General features: G+C 37.2%; 1 protein-coding gene across 3 annotated transcripts; it reads left to right on the top strand.

Moving 5' to 3' along the window:
* The first annotated feature begins 273 nt into the window (after nt 1-273).
* On the top strand, nt 274-16,560 carry Hpr1 (THO complex 1-like protein Hpr1). 3 transcript variants are annotated; one of them, XR_015537549.1, is made up of 15 exons: nt 274-434; nt 635-708; nt 831-1,129; nt 2,476-2,571; nt 3,303-3,432; nt 4,703-4,808; nt 5,862-6,109; nt 7,550-7,679; nt 8,567-8,763; nt 9,540-9,689; nt 10,148-10,295; nt 10,374-10,649; nt 10,808-11,037; nt 11,234-11,360; nt 12,546-16,560. XR_015537549.1 is itself a non-coding variant. In XM_022063098.2 (14 exons), exons 1-13 carry the CDS (start codon nt 396-398, stop codon nt 10,988-10,990), a joined length of 2,076 nt encoding a protein of 691 aa, XP_021918790.2. In that variant the 5' UTR covers nt 274-395; the 3' UTR covers nt 10,991-11,037; nt 11,234-12,189. The 3 variants fall into 3 exon arrangements, 1 of the variants encoding a protein (XP_021918790.2); XR_002542962.2 differs by lacking the exon at nt 12,546-16,560 and adding an exon at nt 11,903-12,189; XM_022063098.2 differs by lacking the exon at nt 12,546-16,560 and having other exon boundaries at nt 11,234-12,189.
* The last annotated feature ends 1,423 nt before the right edge of the window (nt 16,561-17,983 follow it).

Below are 17,983 nucleotides of genomic sequence, written 5' to 3'. Positions count from 1 at the left end.
CTCCTCTCCAATGGATAGTTACCGAGTCACAGCACTGAGCTAACTGCACACTTCTGTCTAGTGCCAAAATTAATAATTTACTGAGATGTATCTCCACTCCTCACATAAATATGGAGTCATTCTTTAAGAACAAGGACAACTTTTATTATTTACTAGAGCAAAGCGCTTATAGTAGATATTATAAATAGAATACAACAATGGCGGGTAAACAAATGTTTGTTGACGTCATTTTTTTTTGACTACAAATTGGTTGGCTACAAATAGGTTGGCACTACTGTAAACGCGTTTGCGCGTTGCTGCTGCTGCGTTTGCAGCTGTGCTTGTATTATCTTAGGTATTATAATCCCGGCAATATTAGGTATTATTTTTTTGTCGATAATTGAGACAGAAAGTGAATGATGTGTTCATTTGAAGTAGTGAGAACTGAGCTGATTGTAAGTATGTAAACTATACGCATTTCATACTGCATTTATTGTAGATGTAGAACTGATCATACTTAACCTTACCTTGAAGAGGACAGCCTTCTTGGATACCACGCCGAGTAGTCCCCTGAAAGTCGTCTTCATATTGACAGCCAGAAATATCATCCATGCTTTGGTTTATGTTTATGGTTTATCAATGGTTCTGTTAACAGGAGAGTGTGAAGAATAGTTTCGAAAGAAATAACACAGACATACTAAGGAAGAAATATGACACGTTCAAGGTGAAGTAAGTAACCTCCACATTTCCTTTTCAAAAATTTAGCACTTATAGAAGTACATTTTGCAAGTAAAATCAGAAATCTGACTATAAGTTAACAATGTATTTTACCCTTTTACTTTGTTTTGCAGTGAAAATGATAAAAGGTCAGCATTGGATCAAGTGTTAAGAGATTATTTGCTCCAGCTTCTTGCAGAACCTTGTAACAATGTATCAGTATGGGAAATGTATGTTACGTTTTGCATTGAGGCTTGCCGACAAGACATGTGCACACCTACAATGCCAGTTGTTCTCCTTGGTGATATCTTTGATGCTTTGACACTTGATCAATGTGAAAAATTGTTTGCATTTGTTGAGAATGGAGTGAACACTTGGAGAGAAGAAATGTTCTTCAGTGCTTGCAAAAATAACTTGCTCCGAATGTGTAATGGTAAGACTGATTAACTTTACAGAACATGTATCAATTTGAATAACTTAGCACTGTTACTTAACCAGAAAAGTTACCATCTGCTTTTCATAGTATTTTCATGGATACTTTTGCAGGAATTTGCTATAATTGCATAGATTTATGGTAATTGCAAAATTAGAGTCTTTAATGAAAGGTTTCCTTGTCTGTGCTGGAAATTAATATTTGGACCCAGTGTTTATCAATATATTTTTTGGATTACATAAAATTACATAATGAAAGGCTTTACAATTTATGCTATAATATATTTACTAAACTTGGTGAAGAATCCTTTAAAGAAGCTAATAGTTATTGCATGGCAACTTAGTGCTGAACCCTGAGGGTGGGCCTTCTGCAGAGTGAGACAGTGGTTAATAGTGATGGCTTGGCGGATGGACTAGCATGACAACTTCCTCTCTTATGTTGTATGGGTCTAGTTGTGCATAGAAGAAAATACAATCTTTTTATTAATTTTTTTCATCTATGAAATTGAAAGTTGGGTTTAAAAATCGAAGAAGGCACTTAAAAATAATAATCTTTGATAAAAAGTACTTGAATTGTTATGTGTTTACAATATTGTTTAGAAAACTATGCAATTTGAATAAGACACAAAGAGAAATCTGAACCATTTTCCCCATTTATTTGTCTTCATATAAATTCCAAAATTCTTCTTTATCTCTACTTCCTGCATGAATAATCCTTCTTTTGTTTACTTCATCCAAAAAGTCATCTTGTGAATATTGCTCTTCTAACTTCTTTATGTTTTGCCATTTTTCTTTATGCATTCAGCAAATACTTTTTCACAAAACATTCGCAGTTTCTTGTACAACTCTATTTTTGATGTCTTGAGAAACCAATTTAATACGATTGAAACAAGAATCATATGGAGGAAGGTGCAGTGTATGGGGCGTATTGATGTGAAATTGATACAGATGGTGCACGATATGATCCTGTGATGGGCCTACATGCAGTCTTTCAGGTGTCATAAAATCAGGACTTTTTTGACCATGTGATTTAGTATTAACTGCATAAGAATAATCCACTACCATGGACAGGGGAGTCATGGTCTAGCAGAATTGTACCGTGGAGCCTTTTCTTTAACTGGTCTGCACTTGGGTACTAATGAGTGTAAGTTAGTGTTAAAAAATCGGGAAACAATAAGTAAATGTTGACCATGTAAATTTATGAGAAAATTTCCAAAAATCCTTTTTTAAATTTTCAGAAATCTCTTAACTGTTATCATAGCCTGTCCTATATTCATACTAACTGCATGTCATTGTGCGCACACAAATTCTGAAGTACTCTAATGTTCTTTTTGTTTGATATTGCAGATTTGCTAAGACGATTATCTCGATCTCAAAATACTGTTTTCTGCGGACGAATACTTCTCTTTCTTGCTAAGTTTTTCCCATTTTCTGAACGATCTGGTTAGTATATTTTAATTGTTTTAATCATGAATACAATGAAGAATGTGTAAAGTGACACTTTATGAAATGGAAAATTGTCTTTGATGGACTATTTTTCTAGTCTTATGATAAAAAAAGAAAGAATTGTGAATTGTGTCAAAGGGGTGGAAACTGCTAAGAAGATATAGAACTGGAGAGGTCTATTAACAATGTGGACTGCAGTGTTCCAATTGAGGTGACTAAGAAATATTATTACTGAATTACCTGCGCTGTAGGTTTGGATTCCACCTGATTAAATGGGTATGCAAGTTGGGCACTGCAGAAAATTTCAGTTTGTTTTGAAATAGGTGAACTAATCACTTATATGTGAATGGTGGTAAATATTCTGTTGTCATATTTTGTGGTTGTAGGGCTGGGTTCCAGAAATGAACAGATGTCAAACCCCTCCATACATGCAAAAGTTATAAGAGAGTTAATTTAGCATCCAGACAATATCCAAAAGGTTAAATGTAATTAAAACTCAATTTTATAGAACACTAAAGTAGAAAGTTTAAATAAAAACTTTAGTATTTAGAGTGAATGGTTGTATGAATAGAAAGCTTTGAGTGACTAGAAATGAGAACATTATTGAAAAGGTGTAGGGGTTTTAGAGCATGTGTGGGACAAGTTTTATTCTGGTGTATTTATATTATGTATTAAGCATTATAATACAATGTATGAATAACAAATTTCACTTATTCTCTTTTCCTGAGGTCTGAACATTGTGAGTGAATTTAATCTTGATAATCTGACGGAGTTTGGTGGTGAAAGCTCAAATGATCTGAAAGATATTCTGGCAGAAAAGGATGAGGCAATGGAAGAAGATGTGAAACCAGATGCAAAGTAAGAAGAATTAATGCATTCAATTTAAGTCACTGAATTTCTTTTTTAAGTAATTTAATAAAGATTTTGTACTACATTTTTACTGATTTTGAAACTAATCAAGATTTTGTTAAAAGGAAACCCAAAATAAATATGGAAGGTAAGCATTTATCTGAAGTCACTTGTGATCTTCCAGGTTGTGATGCCTTTGAAATTAAAGGACTTTGTAGTTTTCACAGTCAGAAAAACACAATTCACATTTTGAACGTCATGTAAACCTCAGATCTCCCTTGTATGATACATTTTATATTCAGAATGGTTTGAAACAAAAAAATGCTTTACTGCCATTGTTCTTAAACTTTGGTTTAGAATATGGCATTCAGGATGTCCAAGAAAATCTACAAGGATTGGAATTGAATAGGAGACATCAGTTTCTGTGGTGACGACCTTAATTTATTGAATAAAAATGTAAATAATACCCCCCCAAAAAAAAAAGACTGTTGTACATAGAAGATGGCCGTCTTCTGGGTTGTAGCACAATGTTGTCTGGTAAGAAGTTTTAAGAGTTGTCGCTGGAGGCAGCAATGACGTCTGCAAGCCAGACCACTTTGTGCTCACAGATGTGAGAACCTCATTTCATATTATTATGCACGAGTAATTGTTTGACGGTAAATGCAGTATATGTTATGTCTTTTTACGAGAACGCATACAAAATTATGATATTGAGGTGGTTGAAAATCCCTTGCAAGTGTGACAAGTCCTGATGTTTGAGGATTAAAGGAATAAATTTGCAAATAAAATAAGAGTAAATTGAATTCAGGAAACACCTGATTCTATTCAGCTCTGAATATTTTATCTTCCCATCTGCTATCTAAAACCTTAAGGGAGGAACAGATTTAGGATATTTAAGAATAGGGTGCTGAGGAAAATATTTGGATCTAAGAGGAATAAATGTTATGAGCTGCAGAAAATTTCATAATGATGATCTTTATAATTTGTATTCTGTACAATATGTTATTAAGATGATCAGTCAAGGTGGGTGAGGTGGGTGGAATATGTAGCACATGGGGAGATAAATGCATACAAAATTTTAGTTTGGAGATTACGGTACTTGTGGGTTATCGTTCATTCAGTTATTTGTTGCTGTCCACACACATTAACCTAACCTATCTTTAAAGCGATGTGTCCCGATAACCCACAAGTACTGTAGTTACTTAAGAGACTGAAATATTTTAAAATTATGGTTTTGTATGTATTGTTACACTGAGAGGTAATCTTATTTTTTTTAAAGGATCAAGATAGATTACAATCTGTACTGCAAATTTTGGGCTCTACAAGATTTCTTTCGCAATCCAAATCAGTGCTACAGCAAAGTTCATTGGAAGACATTCTCAGCTGTGAGTGATGACTGTTTCCTCAAATACCCTCCTTATTTACTATTTTTATTATCAGCAATGTTTTTGCTTTTCTTTTTCTTTCTCTGTTCAAGTGTTTCAACAATTGTTACATCAAGATAATAGGTTTATTTTTGCAGAATTAATTTCTAATTGATAAGATATAAAGTAAGCTACGAGGCTGGTCTACAAAGTAAGTTTCCCTGGGGCCGTTTATAGAAACAAAACACAATTTTATGGAAATATTTATTGCAACAGATACAGCAAGTGTCCAGCTATTTTTCAACATATTCGCCACCGGAATTGAGACATTTGTCATACCGTGGGACCAACTTTTGAATACCTGTGTCGTAGAAGTCTGCCGCCTGGGATTGGAACCACTGTGTGACAACCATCTCCGCCTCTCTGTCATTCTCAAAACGCTAACGCTGACCGGACAGGAATTTCTTGAGGTGTAGGAAAAGATGGAAATCACTGGGAGCGAGGTCCGGGCTGTAGGGTGAATGATTAAACACCTCCCAGCTGAACTCCTGCAGGAGACTTGCTGTCCGTCGAGCCGTGTGCGGCCTAGCGTTATCACTGACCGCACTTCACAGTCGGCGGGAGCTGGAATAAGAACCTCCATCTTCAACAGCTGCAACGATGCTACTGTGAGAACGCGGGAAGTACCGTTAGTGCATGCGCCATGCTACGTCATTGCTCTATCACGTACGCACAGTCGCTTCGCGCAATATAAGATTTGCTAGCTGTGGGACGAGTGGGAAACTTACTTTTGGGACGCGCCTCATACTATCTCAAAATATTTTAGATATATTATTGTGCTATATTGTTACATATTTAAAATTTTAAGATATACCAACCAATACAGCTTCTCACCATGGAGACAAGAGGTTTATGCCCAGTAGAGTCCATGTTGGATTTGTGGTGGACACAGTGGCACTCCATATACATGACGTGTCATCTGGGGGGATGAACAGTGGTCACATTGGTGGCCACAGTTCTACGAGTGGAACAGGACTCTGTCTGTATGAAGAACTGTAACATTTTATTTTCCAGCATGCATCAAATGTGTTGCTGGCATTCAAAAGTTTCAAACTTGATGATATGCAATGTAAGCATCAGAAACTTGACACTTCAGATGAAGACAGACAGCAGCAGCAGCAACAACAACATTACTTTGCTAAGTTCTTGACTAATCAGAAACTACTGGAACTGCAGCTTAGCGACGCGAACTTCCGGCGCTATGTTCTCCTTCAATTTCTCATCTTGTTCCAGTACCTCAACTCTCCTGTTAAATTCAAATCGTAAGCAGAAAATCACTTTTTTTTTTTTAACATTTCACCAGTCATTTTTGTGTTAGTGAACCAGTCAGGTTGATGACATACGTTATTCTGGGCCTGCCCCATTTTAGTCTTGCCAATGTTTGAGGGCTTCTTTTTTTGTTGCATTGTAATTTACATATGAGATGGCCAAAATTTAGGCATTTAGTTGATTCTTTAATGGCACATTATATTACTTATAAAACATTTAATTTTCTTGTCCTGCTTCTTATTGGCGATGTAAAAGTGTGTTGTAAATGTTATTACATTTTAATAAATAATATTGTAAGTTCTTGTTTAGCCCTCGTCTGTGGGGCGATCAGAAAATAAGTTTAACTTAACTTAAAATGGTTTTCACAATCCTCAATATAAACAATACAGTGTAATTGCAATACCCATAAACTATTTTTATACACAATATTCATGGAGACTGAGACACTTTTCGTAATATTGTTCGAGTTTTTCTATTCCTTGTGCATAGAAATAAGTGTCATGTTCCTTTAGCCATTGTTTTATCGCTGTTTGCATATTCTTGCTAGTTTGGCACCTCTTGAGATTTTTCATAATCTGTTTTTAGCATTGATGCAGTGACTGAAAGGCCATAGATTTTAAACTAATTACAATTTGGAAATTGCAGTGGAATGATTGTGTTATAAAAGAACGTGGCACCCTCGACTGTTAAGTGTAAAGCTGGGGCTCAAGCTTTGCCTCCACTTCCTGATATGTCTCTTCTATGGCTGTCCGGTCCGTGTTCGGTCCATGGCCTCCTCAGTTCTTCTCTTCCATTCGGTCCTCTGTTAGGTCCGTCTGTCCGAAGCTTTGATTGAGGTTTTGAAACATCTTCCTTTTTACGGTGCAAGGTTGTTAGCCTTGCGACTAACCCCCAACCTGGAGGACCAGGGTACCTGTCTTAGTCTGACCTCTCCCCCTCGACCAATCTGGCTAGGGAGGCCCTACCAGTAGCTATGTTACCGCCAGCATAGCTCTTGGGATCACTGAGGTACTCAGCCCCACCACCATGACAAGGTGCAGGTACCATTAAGTGGGGCCGTGATGTGTCTTCATATTATTTTTTAGGCGTAAGATGTGTTTCATAATTGCTTTTTATCAACAGCTATGTTTATTTGGTACTAAATGAGATAAAAATGATGATTTTGAAGGAATATATGAGGAAATGTGTTCAATTTTGTGTCAAGTTACTATCTGGCAGTGCCTGAAGTGACTGAGGAAAATCATGAACATTGCGGTCAGTATAGTTCTTCTTCAACTGTGATTCAAACCGTGTCCCTCCTCAATGCAAGTATTGTTTCCTTCGTAGTTTGTTCTTTCTTTTGAGTTTATCAGTGTATCAACTCTGTCGGTTGCGTTAAATAAACTGACGGTCATTTAAGTTTAATGGAAATGTTGGTTGGCTCCTCTTCTCAGGGACACACACGAACTAAAGGTTGATCAGGCAGATTGGGTGAAAGAGAAGACAGAAATGGTTTATTGTCTGCTGGAGGAAACACCGCCTGACGGATTAGCATTTGTTCAGACTGTTAAACATATCCTTAAGGTAAGTTCTTGTTCGGTTTATTTTAACTGTGAAGTGTTCGTATTACAGATAAGAGTAAAAATGTAAGAGCCATGCGTGTGACTAATGCACTTCTTTTACCAATTGGACTTTATTTAGAATATTTACAATTGGCACATATGTTCGTCATTTTATTAATATCATGTACTGTAACTTAAATCACTGCATTTTATGAAAAATTTGACATATTTGGAATTGTTGAGTACATTGAAACTTGCATTCTGTACATTATCGGTATGTGAATACTGTTTCCAGAGACCCCCCACCCCCACGGTTATTCTCTTTGGTTGGATAGAAGTAAAAATGGTTGAAATTATGGCTGATACATGTCTCATTTTAAATTAATCTTACAGTTGGGATTACTACCTGAGTCTAATAGCCTAAAAAATAAGGAAGTAATTAATTTGGTGCAAGTGTACCAGTAATGGTAGTAAAAATATAATAGTCCTAATAAGTTAAGTTAAGTTTGTCCCACTATACGCCATGTAGGCGTTTGGGGTGAGTGGAGGTATAGCTCCTCTCTTCCTTGACCTCGGCACTAGATGGGGGTGAGTGGTCAGCATCACGCCCCGGCCGGCTTTACCCCCGGGAAAGGACCCCGGTACCCATTGTAGAGGAGGCTGGGTGGGCCCCAGAGCCGGTCTGGACGCAGAGGCTAGAGGAAAAATCCTCTGCCCCATCTGGGATCGAACCCCGGTCGTCCAGCCCGTAGTCAGTCACTATACTGACTGAGCTATCCCAGCTCACATAATAGTCCTAATAGTTTTTACATATTTTTTTTATTCTTACATTCCAGTGGAAATATGGTTTTATAATTAGCATTCTTTATTCCTGACAGATTGATTGTCACACAATTTTCTTGGTTCTAGCGTGAGGAACACTGGAACTCGTGGAAGAATGACGGATGTCCAGAGTTCCAAAAACCTGCCCATCAAGTAACAGCAGATGAGACAATAGAAGAGGGAGGGGAGAAGCGTAAGGTCCTCCCTCGTCCACGCAGACCTAAGAAGAGTCTCGGAGAACAGATGAAGGATGCCACTCAACATGGGAAATTCATAATGGGGAAGTGAGTAGAAATTTATGCCAGTGATATGAGAATTTTTGCTAGTTGCTTCAAATTATTTTTAACAGTAATACAGATTCATCTCAGATTTTAACATAGGCGTGATGAAAGTAATAAGTTTTTTATCTTAAATACAGCTGAGATAAAAAATGAAGTAACCTGAAAATTACACTGCTTAGTAACAGTTGTGTACATACATGAAATTTGGATTGGAAGTACATGGGGTATGTACTGTGTGATGTTTATGTGTAGAAATAAGAGGCTTTATTAATCAGAAAGCTGTCTGAAACAGGAAAATATTCAGGTCCCTAGTGATTCCATTATAAGTAAATGTTATTTATTATTTTTATTTAGTGTTCTGTCTGACGACAGGTCCATATGAACAGGATCCTTCCATCCTTTTCTCGGACTGGGACCTGTTCATATACGTTCTTGGCAGATGATCCAGAAGTGGTTTGCCATTGCCTTCTTCTGTGTGTGAATGGAGTAATTGTTGGGATGCCACGGAGGAAAACTCCGTGTTGCCTAGACCACGGCCTTGCCCAACACAAGTTATAAATTCGGGCACCGCCGGGAATCGAACCCGAGACCCCAGGATAACAAGGCCAGCGTTCTAACCGCTAGACCGCCTCATCTTATTATTATTTAGTGTTCTGTCTGACGACAGGTCCATATGAACAGGATCCCTCCATCCTTTTTTCAGACTGGGACCTGCGTGTTGACTTACGTTGTTAAAATATTTAGTTCATTTATCTTGAATAATATTGTTGTTTTAATAGTGTGGAACTTACAAAACTCTGGAACTTGTGTCCGAACAACCTTGAAGCATGCAAATCAAGGGACAGAGACTTCTTACCATCACTAGAAGGATACTTTGAAGAAGCAATAGAGCAGATTGAACCAGCAGCTATGGTAGAAGAAGAATACAAGTAGGTTTAGAAACTTTTATTTTTTTATAGATATGCTTGTGGTCTAAATTGGGCCCAGAATTTTTGTCAGAGTTTGTCACTAAATTATTTTTTCCCCAGTTCATATCAGGCGATATTTCAGAGGCACCCTTTTACTACATGTAAATACTTGTACCATTCTTGCAGTATAGAATTTTTAGAATGGATTCTTAGGTAATGGAGAAAACAGGAAACAACGAAAATATTTTGTACAATTTAAACTGCCTGTGTGTCTGGGGAAATGCAAGATAAAAGTTAGTCATGTGCTTAAACACAGTGGAGTTTGAACCAATGAGTCAATCAATCAATCCCTCAATCATTCTCTTTAGTCTGGAGTTCATTTGCTTACATGTTTTTTTTAAGTAATTACATTTCATGTGCTATCAGTTATTTTATATCCTAATATCATAGTTTGACTGTTGTCTCTCGTTTTTTTGCAGACGAGTCAACGATGGTAACTTTGGTTGGCGTGCTCTAAGATTGCTGGCTCGTAGGAGTCCACATTTTTTCACGCACAGCAACAATCCAATCAACAAACTGCCTGAATATCTTGAAACAATGATCAAAAAAATTGCAAAGGACAGACCAGTGAGTACAAGTTTATTCTTACGAATTTGCCCCAAAGGTAATTATTTGGATTTTTATTCTGGTTTTATGTGATTTCAGTCATCGCTGAGCAGCGAAGAAATCAAAGTTGAGTTGATGGACAGTGATGTTCAGACAGTGGTTCCTGATGCTGAAAATGAGGACGACGAACTTCTAAAATCTGAGGAGAAGGAAGAACGAACAATGCCGCAAGAATACGAGGACGACGGGATGGGGGCAGAGAAGGGGGACAGTAAGAGAAGTGTCCTGTTGAAAGAGCAGCTTCAGGCCATTGCAGTTAAAGTAGCGCCACAATGGAAGAAACTTGCAACCAAACTGGGCTACCAGGATGATGAGGTACGCTACTCATCTAATTTAGTGGTATTGAAACTTTATGTTCTATTTTCAGAAGTTAGCGAGTGAGTTAGTGCCTTCATATTGTCGTTTCTGTATGCTTTTGTGTAATGTCACATCAACTTACGGATTTTAAAACGTAACTTTAATTTTGTTTTCAGGTGGATTTCTTCCAGAATGAGCAGAATACCGATGTGGAACGGGCATTAAATATGCTGCAGATCTGGGCAGAAGATGATGAAGATGCCAGTCCAGATAATCTCTCATACACGTTGGAAGGTCTGGGGTTAATGGAAGCTGCTGATGCCTTGAGGGAAGTAACAGATCTGATGAACATGGGGTAGTTTACCTTATGTTTGTATTCAGTGCGTGAAGACTGGGATATGCATCGGTAAGATGTTGGTATCACTACACAGTAAATTATAATGTGGTTTAGTCTGTCGTCGTCGTACACTGCGAGCGAATTTGTCAATTTTAGATTTAGAATATAATAGAAGGGGTTAGGTGTTGAACCACCCCTAGTGCAGTGACTAGTCATGATGATCTCTTGTGTGTCTGTGTCATTTATCTGTTGTGTTTAATTCTAGCTTCTGTTCACATGCTGAGGATCAACACTGCTTAAAATTTGTTGGGAAAATGTAATTTTGATTGCTGTTGGTTGATATCGAGGGCAGCGTGCCAGATGGGCGTACCGGCAGAATGATTGATCTACAGGTGACTACATTTTTATGCTAATTTTGATCGATAAATACGCATTATTATTGTCCGTACGCTCAAATAAAACTGTCTGTATCTCTGCGTATAGCAGCATCAGCATCACACCCTTCTGTCTCATCCATACATCTCACCATTTTATGTTCTTAGACCAAATGTCTTCAATTATGCAAATATTTTGATGTGCCCTTCTGCCGTGACCCCTCTGATAAGTTCAGCAGCTTTACGTGAAGACCAAGTAACATTTTATCATTTTCTCAGAAATGGCTCAAGGTTGATACATGACAAAAAAAATTCAGTTCTCATTTGGATTGACAACTTTCATTTGAATAATTCTTTGATATGAAGAGTATTTAATGAAATATGAATTATGTTAATTTTTTTTTTAATTTATGCGTTATGTTATTAGGTTTGTGGGTGTTGATTGGATTCACCTGGCTCAGTATACGGTCTAGTAGCAAGCTGTACTTAATATGGCAAATGAAACTTTGGGTTCCATAAATCTTGGGGAGTTTCTTGACTAGAGAATATTAACTTTTCAGGAATTCTGATGATCGAGGCAGCAGGGACCTGTGAAACATCGATAAACTTCTACCACTCGTGATACACGAGAGCTTTTTACTACACTGTATCCTGGGCCGGGTGAATCCATCCCACACCCAAAATGTGATTGAGAATTTAATGTTATCCTTCCACCTATGCATGATTCTTCCATGTGATCTCTTCCCTTTAGGTGTTGTGCCTAAATTTTATCTCTTCCGAGAGTGCTACATGTCCTCATCTTGTCCTTGATTTTATCACCTTAATATTAAATTTATATTTTACAATACATGCTCTGATTTAATTTGTCCGTGATAAGAAAGTATACTTCCACTGCATCTACCAACTTGAGAATTTTGTGGTCTCCTATTCCTCTCCCTGCTGATGGCAGCTCCTGTAACTTAATACTTCACAAGATAACAGTTTAGAACTAAGTTATCCCTGTGTTTAAGTATCACACCATAGAAGTGCAATGAGGGAATTGAGGTAAGATTCCACACATTCTGAACCTTTGTATTAGATGGAGAGTCTGGATGCATCTAAGAGCCAGTCACATTACTCTGCAAATGTTTCTTTTTTGAAAGTGTTCATCATATTTCTTAAAATTTGGTTTTGGTGATATGTTTTTTGTTTGTTTGTCACCAGTATTTCGACTGGTTTGATGCGGTCCAACATTTTCGCCTATCTTGCGCCAATCTCTTCATTTTCACATATTTTTTTGCATATCCTCAAAAATCTGCGTCACATATTCCAATCTTTGTCTCCCCCTACATTTCTTCCCTTCATCTATTCTTCCATTAACAAATTAACCAATCCTGGGTGCCTCAGAATGTGTCCCACAATCCTATCTCTTCTTCTCGTAAGATTTTTCCATAGACTTCTTCCTTCGCCTATCCTTGGTGATATACATAGGTGATTTCTGAGCTCAAAGCTTTATCAAGTTTCTAGAAGTGCCATATCTTTTACGAAACTAAGTCCTATCAGTACCTCTCAGTTAAAAGATTTTTTAATATGGTGTATATGTAAATAAAATACAAGAATAATAATTTAAGGTTAAGTAAAATTGCATAATGTTCAGTTTCATAATTTGTTTTCTGTGAAATATTGGGACGGTTAAATCGAGGATGAGAACGGCGGGGCCAGTAGCATGCATGGAGACGAGAAATGTGTACCTGAAGGAAAGAGATAGTTTGATAGACTTGTGTTGGTTGGAAAGTGACAATCATTTGAAAATGAAAGTCATCTAAATATTTTACATATACACACTGTAATGATACTTATTTGTGAATAAGGTGTCCAACATGATAAAGTATCATCGGAAGGTTTATCAGCGAAGTAAAATATTAGCGCGAAGTTAAGCATTGAACTGAATCATATTGGTTACAGTTGCAAGTGGTTGAGGTTAAGTACGAACAGGAATGGGTGATTTTGGTTATTCTAATTCAGCGACTTGGCTGTTTGCTTTTCTTACGAAAATCATTCAATATTTCCATGTAAGGTACGAGTTCATGAAACTCCGTTGGACGCTGGATGACAATTGAGCTGAATATTTACACCCTTGCACGTGCTGAATAAAACTAACAACGCTGGCTGTTATATCTTCTGTGACGAATCGTGTGTAATATAATTGAAGAATTGTTCGCATTTATTTTCACGTATGTAATCGAGTCCATGTTGGATAGATCCGCGTTGAAGGCCAGTTTTGCTATACTTTGGAGTATAGTTTACATTTTTATTTTTGTTGCGATGATCGGCAGGACTTTATTCCTCTAGCGGAAATAATTGGAAGCATATCTGCTTTATATTAAGAGTTTGCTGAACTTTCACCAATGTGAGACTGGTTGCATGAACTCTAGATCGTTCACTTGCCGTCGTTTGGATACCTGTAGTTATCAAAATAAATATAGCGTAGTTCTGTGACCTGTCACGGCGGTTTGTTCTACCCACACACTGCCAGTCAAATAACGTGGCATGACTACGCATGTTCTAGTAGTCCCAGAGATTGATCGTTCTGGCTGAAGCTGATTATATACAATCCATTAACCTACGCTAAGTTTGTTAACAAGCTTGTACCCTGAAGGTACCTGGGTCAGATCTCGGCCCATTACCGAATTTCTGACCCAGATTTTCGTTTTCTTTCTCAGTCTCGATAGACGAATTCTGGGACAGTGCCTTGAAATGAGTCAGGAAATTTTATTCCCTGTACTTACGTAATTATCACGAATGACTTCCTCCGTCATTTGACACCATGCATCATCTACAGTTGGAGCAAAAATATTCTAAAAGTCTGTCACATTTAACACCGTCTATGGGCATATCTGAAATACAAGGTATGTTATTGTAAAGTTAGATATTTTCTAATATTTTCCTTCCTTAAAATTTTAAAAAATACTTGACACTTGGTTTCTGAATAAAAGGGAACAACGTAAGTTGTGATATATTTGACGTCTTCACTGCGGTGAACATTCATATCGGTTTTTAGCAACCTGCTTCCATCGTAAGGGGAGAAGTAGTGTAGTGTTACAAAGCTGTTTATAAAATATAAAATATTGTATTTGTATTTCAGTGAATATGAATATGAAATAAATGTAAACCCCCCCCCCCCCCACGAACGATATTTTGGTACCGGCACGAACGAAGGCGGGTGGCAAAAAAAATTAAAATGGCATCTGCTTTACGCTTGATGTAACTGAATACTTTATACACCAACTCACCGAAGCTGATTGGCTCACAACTACACGTGATAGTAGATGCGCAGAAGCGTATTATACTCGGCCGCTGTTGTTCTTTTGTCTCCAGTAGGGTGAGCGGATACCTGTGGTCTGTGAGTGACGTAGAAGAAAAAGTTTGTCCTTGCCGAACATCTGATCTCAGTCTTCCGGTTCCGGTCTAGTAACTACTAGCCTCCCTGTGCTGTGTGTATTGTATTTTCTATTTGCGATGTTTCCACGCGTCAATCGCAGAAGGTACGTGGGCTATGACATCTGATTTCGTGGAATCTTTAATTGTAGGTCTTTATTTACACGTCCACACAACATAAACACGTGACAGTTTACAAAAATAACTGTGGGGAGGAAATGTTTATTCATTATGCCAGGGCCCTTCATACATTGCGTTCTTTTCTAATAGGTTCCCAGTTACTGGCAAGTTTACACGGTTAAGACTGCTCGTGTATGGACTAAAATTGGATGTTTAAACAGCGCACGTGTTTTAAGACTGGAACGTTGAACATCAACTAAGTTTGATTTTTTTTTTACGTATGTTGCTACCGAATTAAGTTCGTGGTGTCGGCCATTTTAAGTTTGGGATTTAAAACTGCGTAGTCTGTGGGCACGATTGAAACTGGCGAACTTACCCGTAACCAGAAACCTAGTAAAAAAGAACGTAGTGCATGGCTGCCTCAAGAGTTTACGTTATTTGAATCGTGATACAACTTTCGTATTTCACTTGTAATGGTCTGTTTATTCTGCCAGTCTTCTCTCTCCCGTTTCTTTATTTCTCCTTTGTCCCTCGCCTTGTTCTTGTTCTTTCCCCTCCCACCCGAAAATAAACTTTTGGTCAAAGGCTCAATTATGAAAGATTCTTTGAAATGTTAAGACGTTCTTTACCAAGAATAATGAACCATTCTTCCTGTTACTTTCTGGGGTTGCAAAAGTTTAACACTAACAAAGTTAAGCGTTGTAACTTACTGCTAGTGTATTTGTATCTACCACGAGCGTTTACATCCGTGGTTTCCCTGTTCAAGTCTGGCCGACCCCGTAACTCTCTGGAATTGTCCGTACAGGGGGAATTTAGACAAATATGAATACATTTAGTTTTTCTTCTATCTGTGATATAGATAAATTTTATTTAATAGCGCTAAATGCTATTGGCGGTTCAAATGAAGTTTTACGGACGCGGTGGAATGAAACTTATTATTTTTTCTGCTTAATTTTTTTTTTAAATATTGATTGAAAAGTGTTTATTAAATGCGAGGCTTATTTTTGTTTTCCTTATTTATTTAAATTATAAAACAAAGAAATCGTCTTGTTAGTCATTCAAGATAAATACTGGGTATAATATTTAATGACGTGTTTCTACCTTTGGCTACAAATGCGTGGTTCATTAAAATCCAGACTCTAAAGCTAGCAGTGTTACCACATTTAAAAAAAATGTTATAGGTAATATGATTAGCCCGTGCGAAGGTAATATGAGAACAATTTAACATAAAGTTTTTGTTTTATAATTGTAATAGGAATTTAATTGAATCATTAGTTCATGGTTAATTGTATTTGGTAGATTGTAATTTAAGTGGAAAGTAATATTTGGAGTACAGAAATATTGTGAAACATCAAAAGGAAAGCACATGTAAAATATGAAGATGGTTGTCTTCTGTTTTGTTACGCCGTGTAGTCTAACAGAATTTACTGACGTTTCAGAGGTCCTTGCTGCTTCTATCATCAGGGCGTTGATGTTGGAGACAGCAAGGACCTCTGAAACGTCGGTAAACTTATACTAGATTCCTACTAATGTAAAATATGTTTGTTTGTCTTTTATTGGGAAAATAAATTAACCTTCTCTTATACTTGATTTAAATTGCACCTCGCATGTCAGTGATGCTTGTTTGAGGAGAAATATGTTATTTTGTATGTGATACTTTAATATAAACATAATGAGAGGATGGTCTATTTTTTATTGTAGACAAACCATATTTAAGTCCGTGTACACCATACTACCGCCACGGTGGTCTAGCGGTTAGAACGCTGGCCTTGTAATCCTGGGGTCTCGGGTTCGATTCCCGGCGGTGCCCGAATTTATAACTTGTGTTGGGCAAGGCCGTGGTCTAGGCAACACGGAGTTTTCCTCCGTGGCATCCCAACAATTACTCCATTCACACACAGAAGAAGGCAATGGCAAACCACTTCTGGATCATCTGCCAAGAACGTATATGAACAGGTCCCAGTCCGAGAAAAGGATGGAAGGAATCTGTTCATATGGACCTGTCGTCTGACAGAACACTACAAAAAAAAATTATAGGCCTAAATGGCACCTATTTAGAGCATTTGTAGGCGATTTTACTGAACTAGTCTGCTTGGAAATCGACTATTAAGATAATAAATCTACCAAATCTTTAAAACTAATCTTCATTCAACGACTAACACAAGCTTTGCATATTTACATGATTATATCAGATTTCACAGAACTGAAACAATATAACTAAATAAAAGAATGCTCTTTTACCTTTTGCATTTATATAAAACGTGGTAAAAACGAATCGTTCGTGGTAACGTTAAACAATGCTAACCCGAAATGACGTAATTTTGCAGCTGTCTTAAGTCTGATCACAAAATGTTTATTTTTATAGACATCACAGCAACTTTAGCAAACAAATGAATGGTCGTACATTTTCATAGACGGTCTCTTCCGCTTACAATTTCACTTAGTTTACAGAATTGTGTGTACAGACTGAAGAATAATGACTTGATTTACCTTATATCCAATCGCTGTACCCTGGGATCAGTGCTCTGTTAATTTCTCCAAACATTGTATGACACATATTTGTTGTTTTTTGACAGAAGCAGGCGGAGGGGGTAATGTTACCAAACTTTGCCCTTTTCCCGTTATGAATAAGTGCAGAGTATCTGGGCCATTTGACATTTAGCACATAATCATAAATCAAAAACGTTCTAAAGTTTCCATAAATGCTGTCACCGCCTCCATTAGATTTGGTTTAAAACAGGGCTATTAACTTACAAAAAAAATCACAAATATAATAAATTTACTTTTACCAGACGGTATAATAAAATTACAAGCACGTGGATTAGAATATAGGCCTGTAGATAAATATACATAAGCGTGGGATAATGTGACACGTATGAAGTTATTATGGCTATTAACGCAGATTAACTACTGTGTTTTGGAAACTTGTATCATTTTACATGATTTATGGAAACTTCATACCAACTACATATGGTACATAATGCAATATCCCCTTTGGGAAATTTGTAGGTGTTCTTGCTGTCAAAAGCCATGTTTTCATGGAGCCACAATGTTGGATTTATTTTTACCAAATTCCGCATTTGAACTGCTATTTTAGTTCATAT

The sequence above is a fragment of the Zootermopsis nevadensis genome, unplaced genomic scaffold (genome assembly GCF_977971745.1).
Source record: "Zootermopsis nevadensis isolate Lab colony 2312 unplaced genomic scaffold, Znev_1.0 Znev_ptg000028l, whole genome shotgun sequence".
Taxonomy (NCBI): Eukaryota; Metazoa; Arthropoda; class Insecta; order Blattodea; family Termopsidae; genus Zootermopsis; species Zootermopsis nevadensis.
Note: the sequence above shows the minus strand (reverse complement) of the source record. Positions and strands in the feature narration are given on the sequence as shown.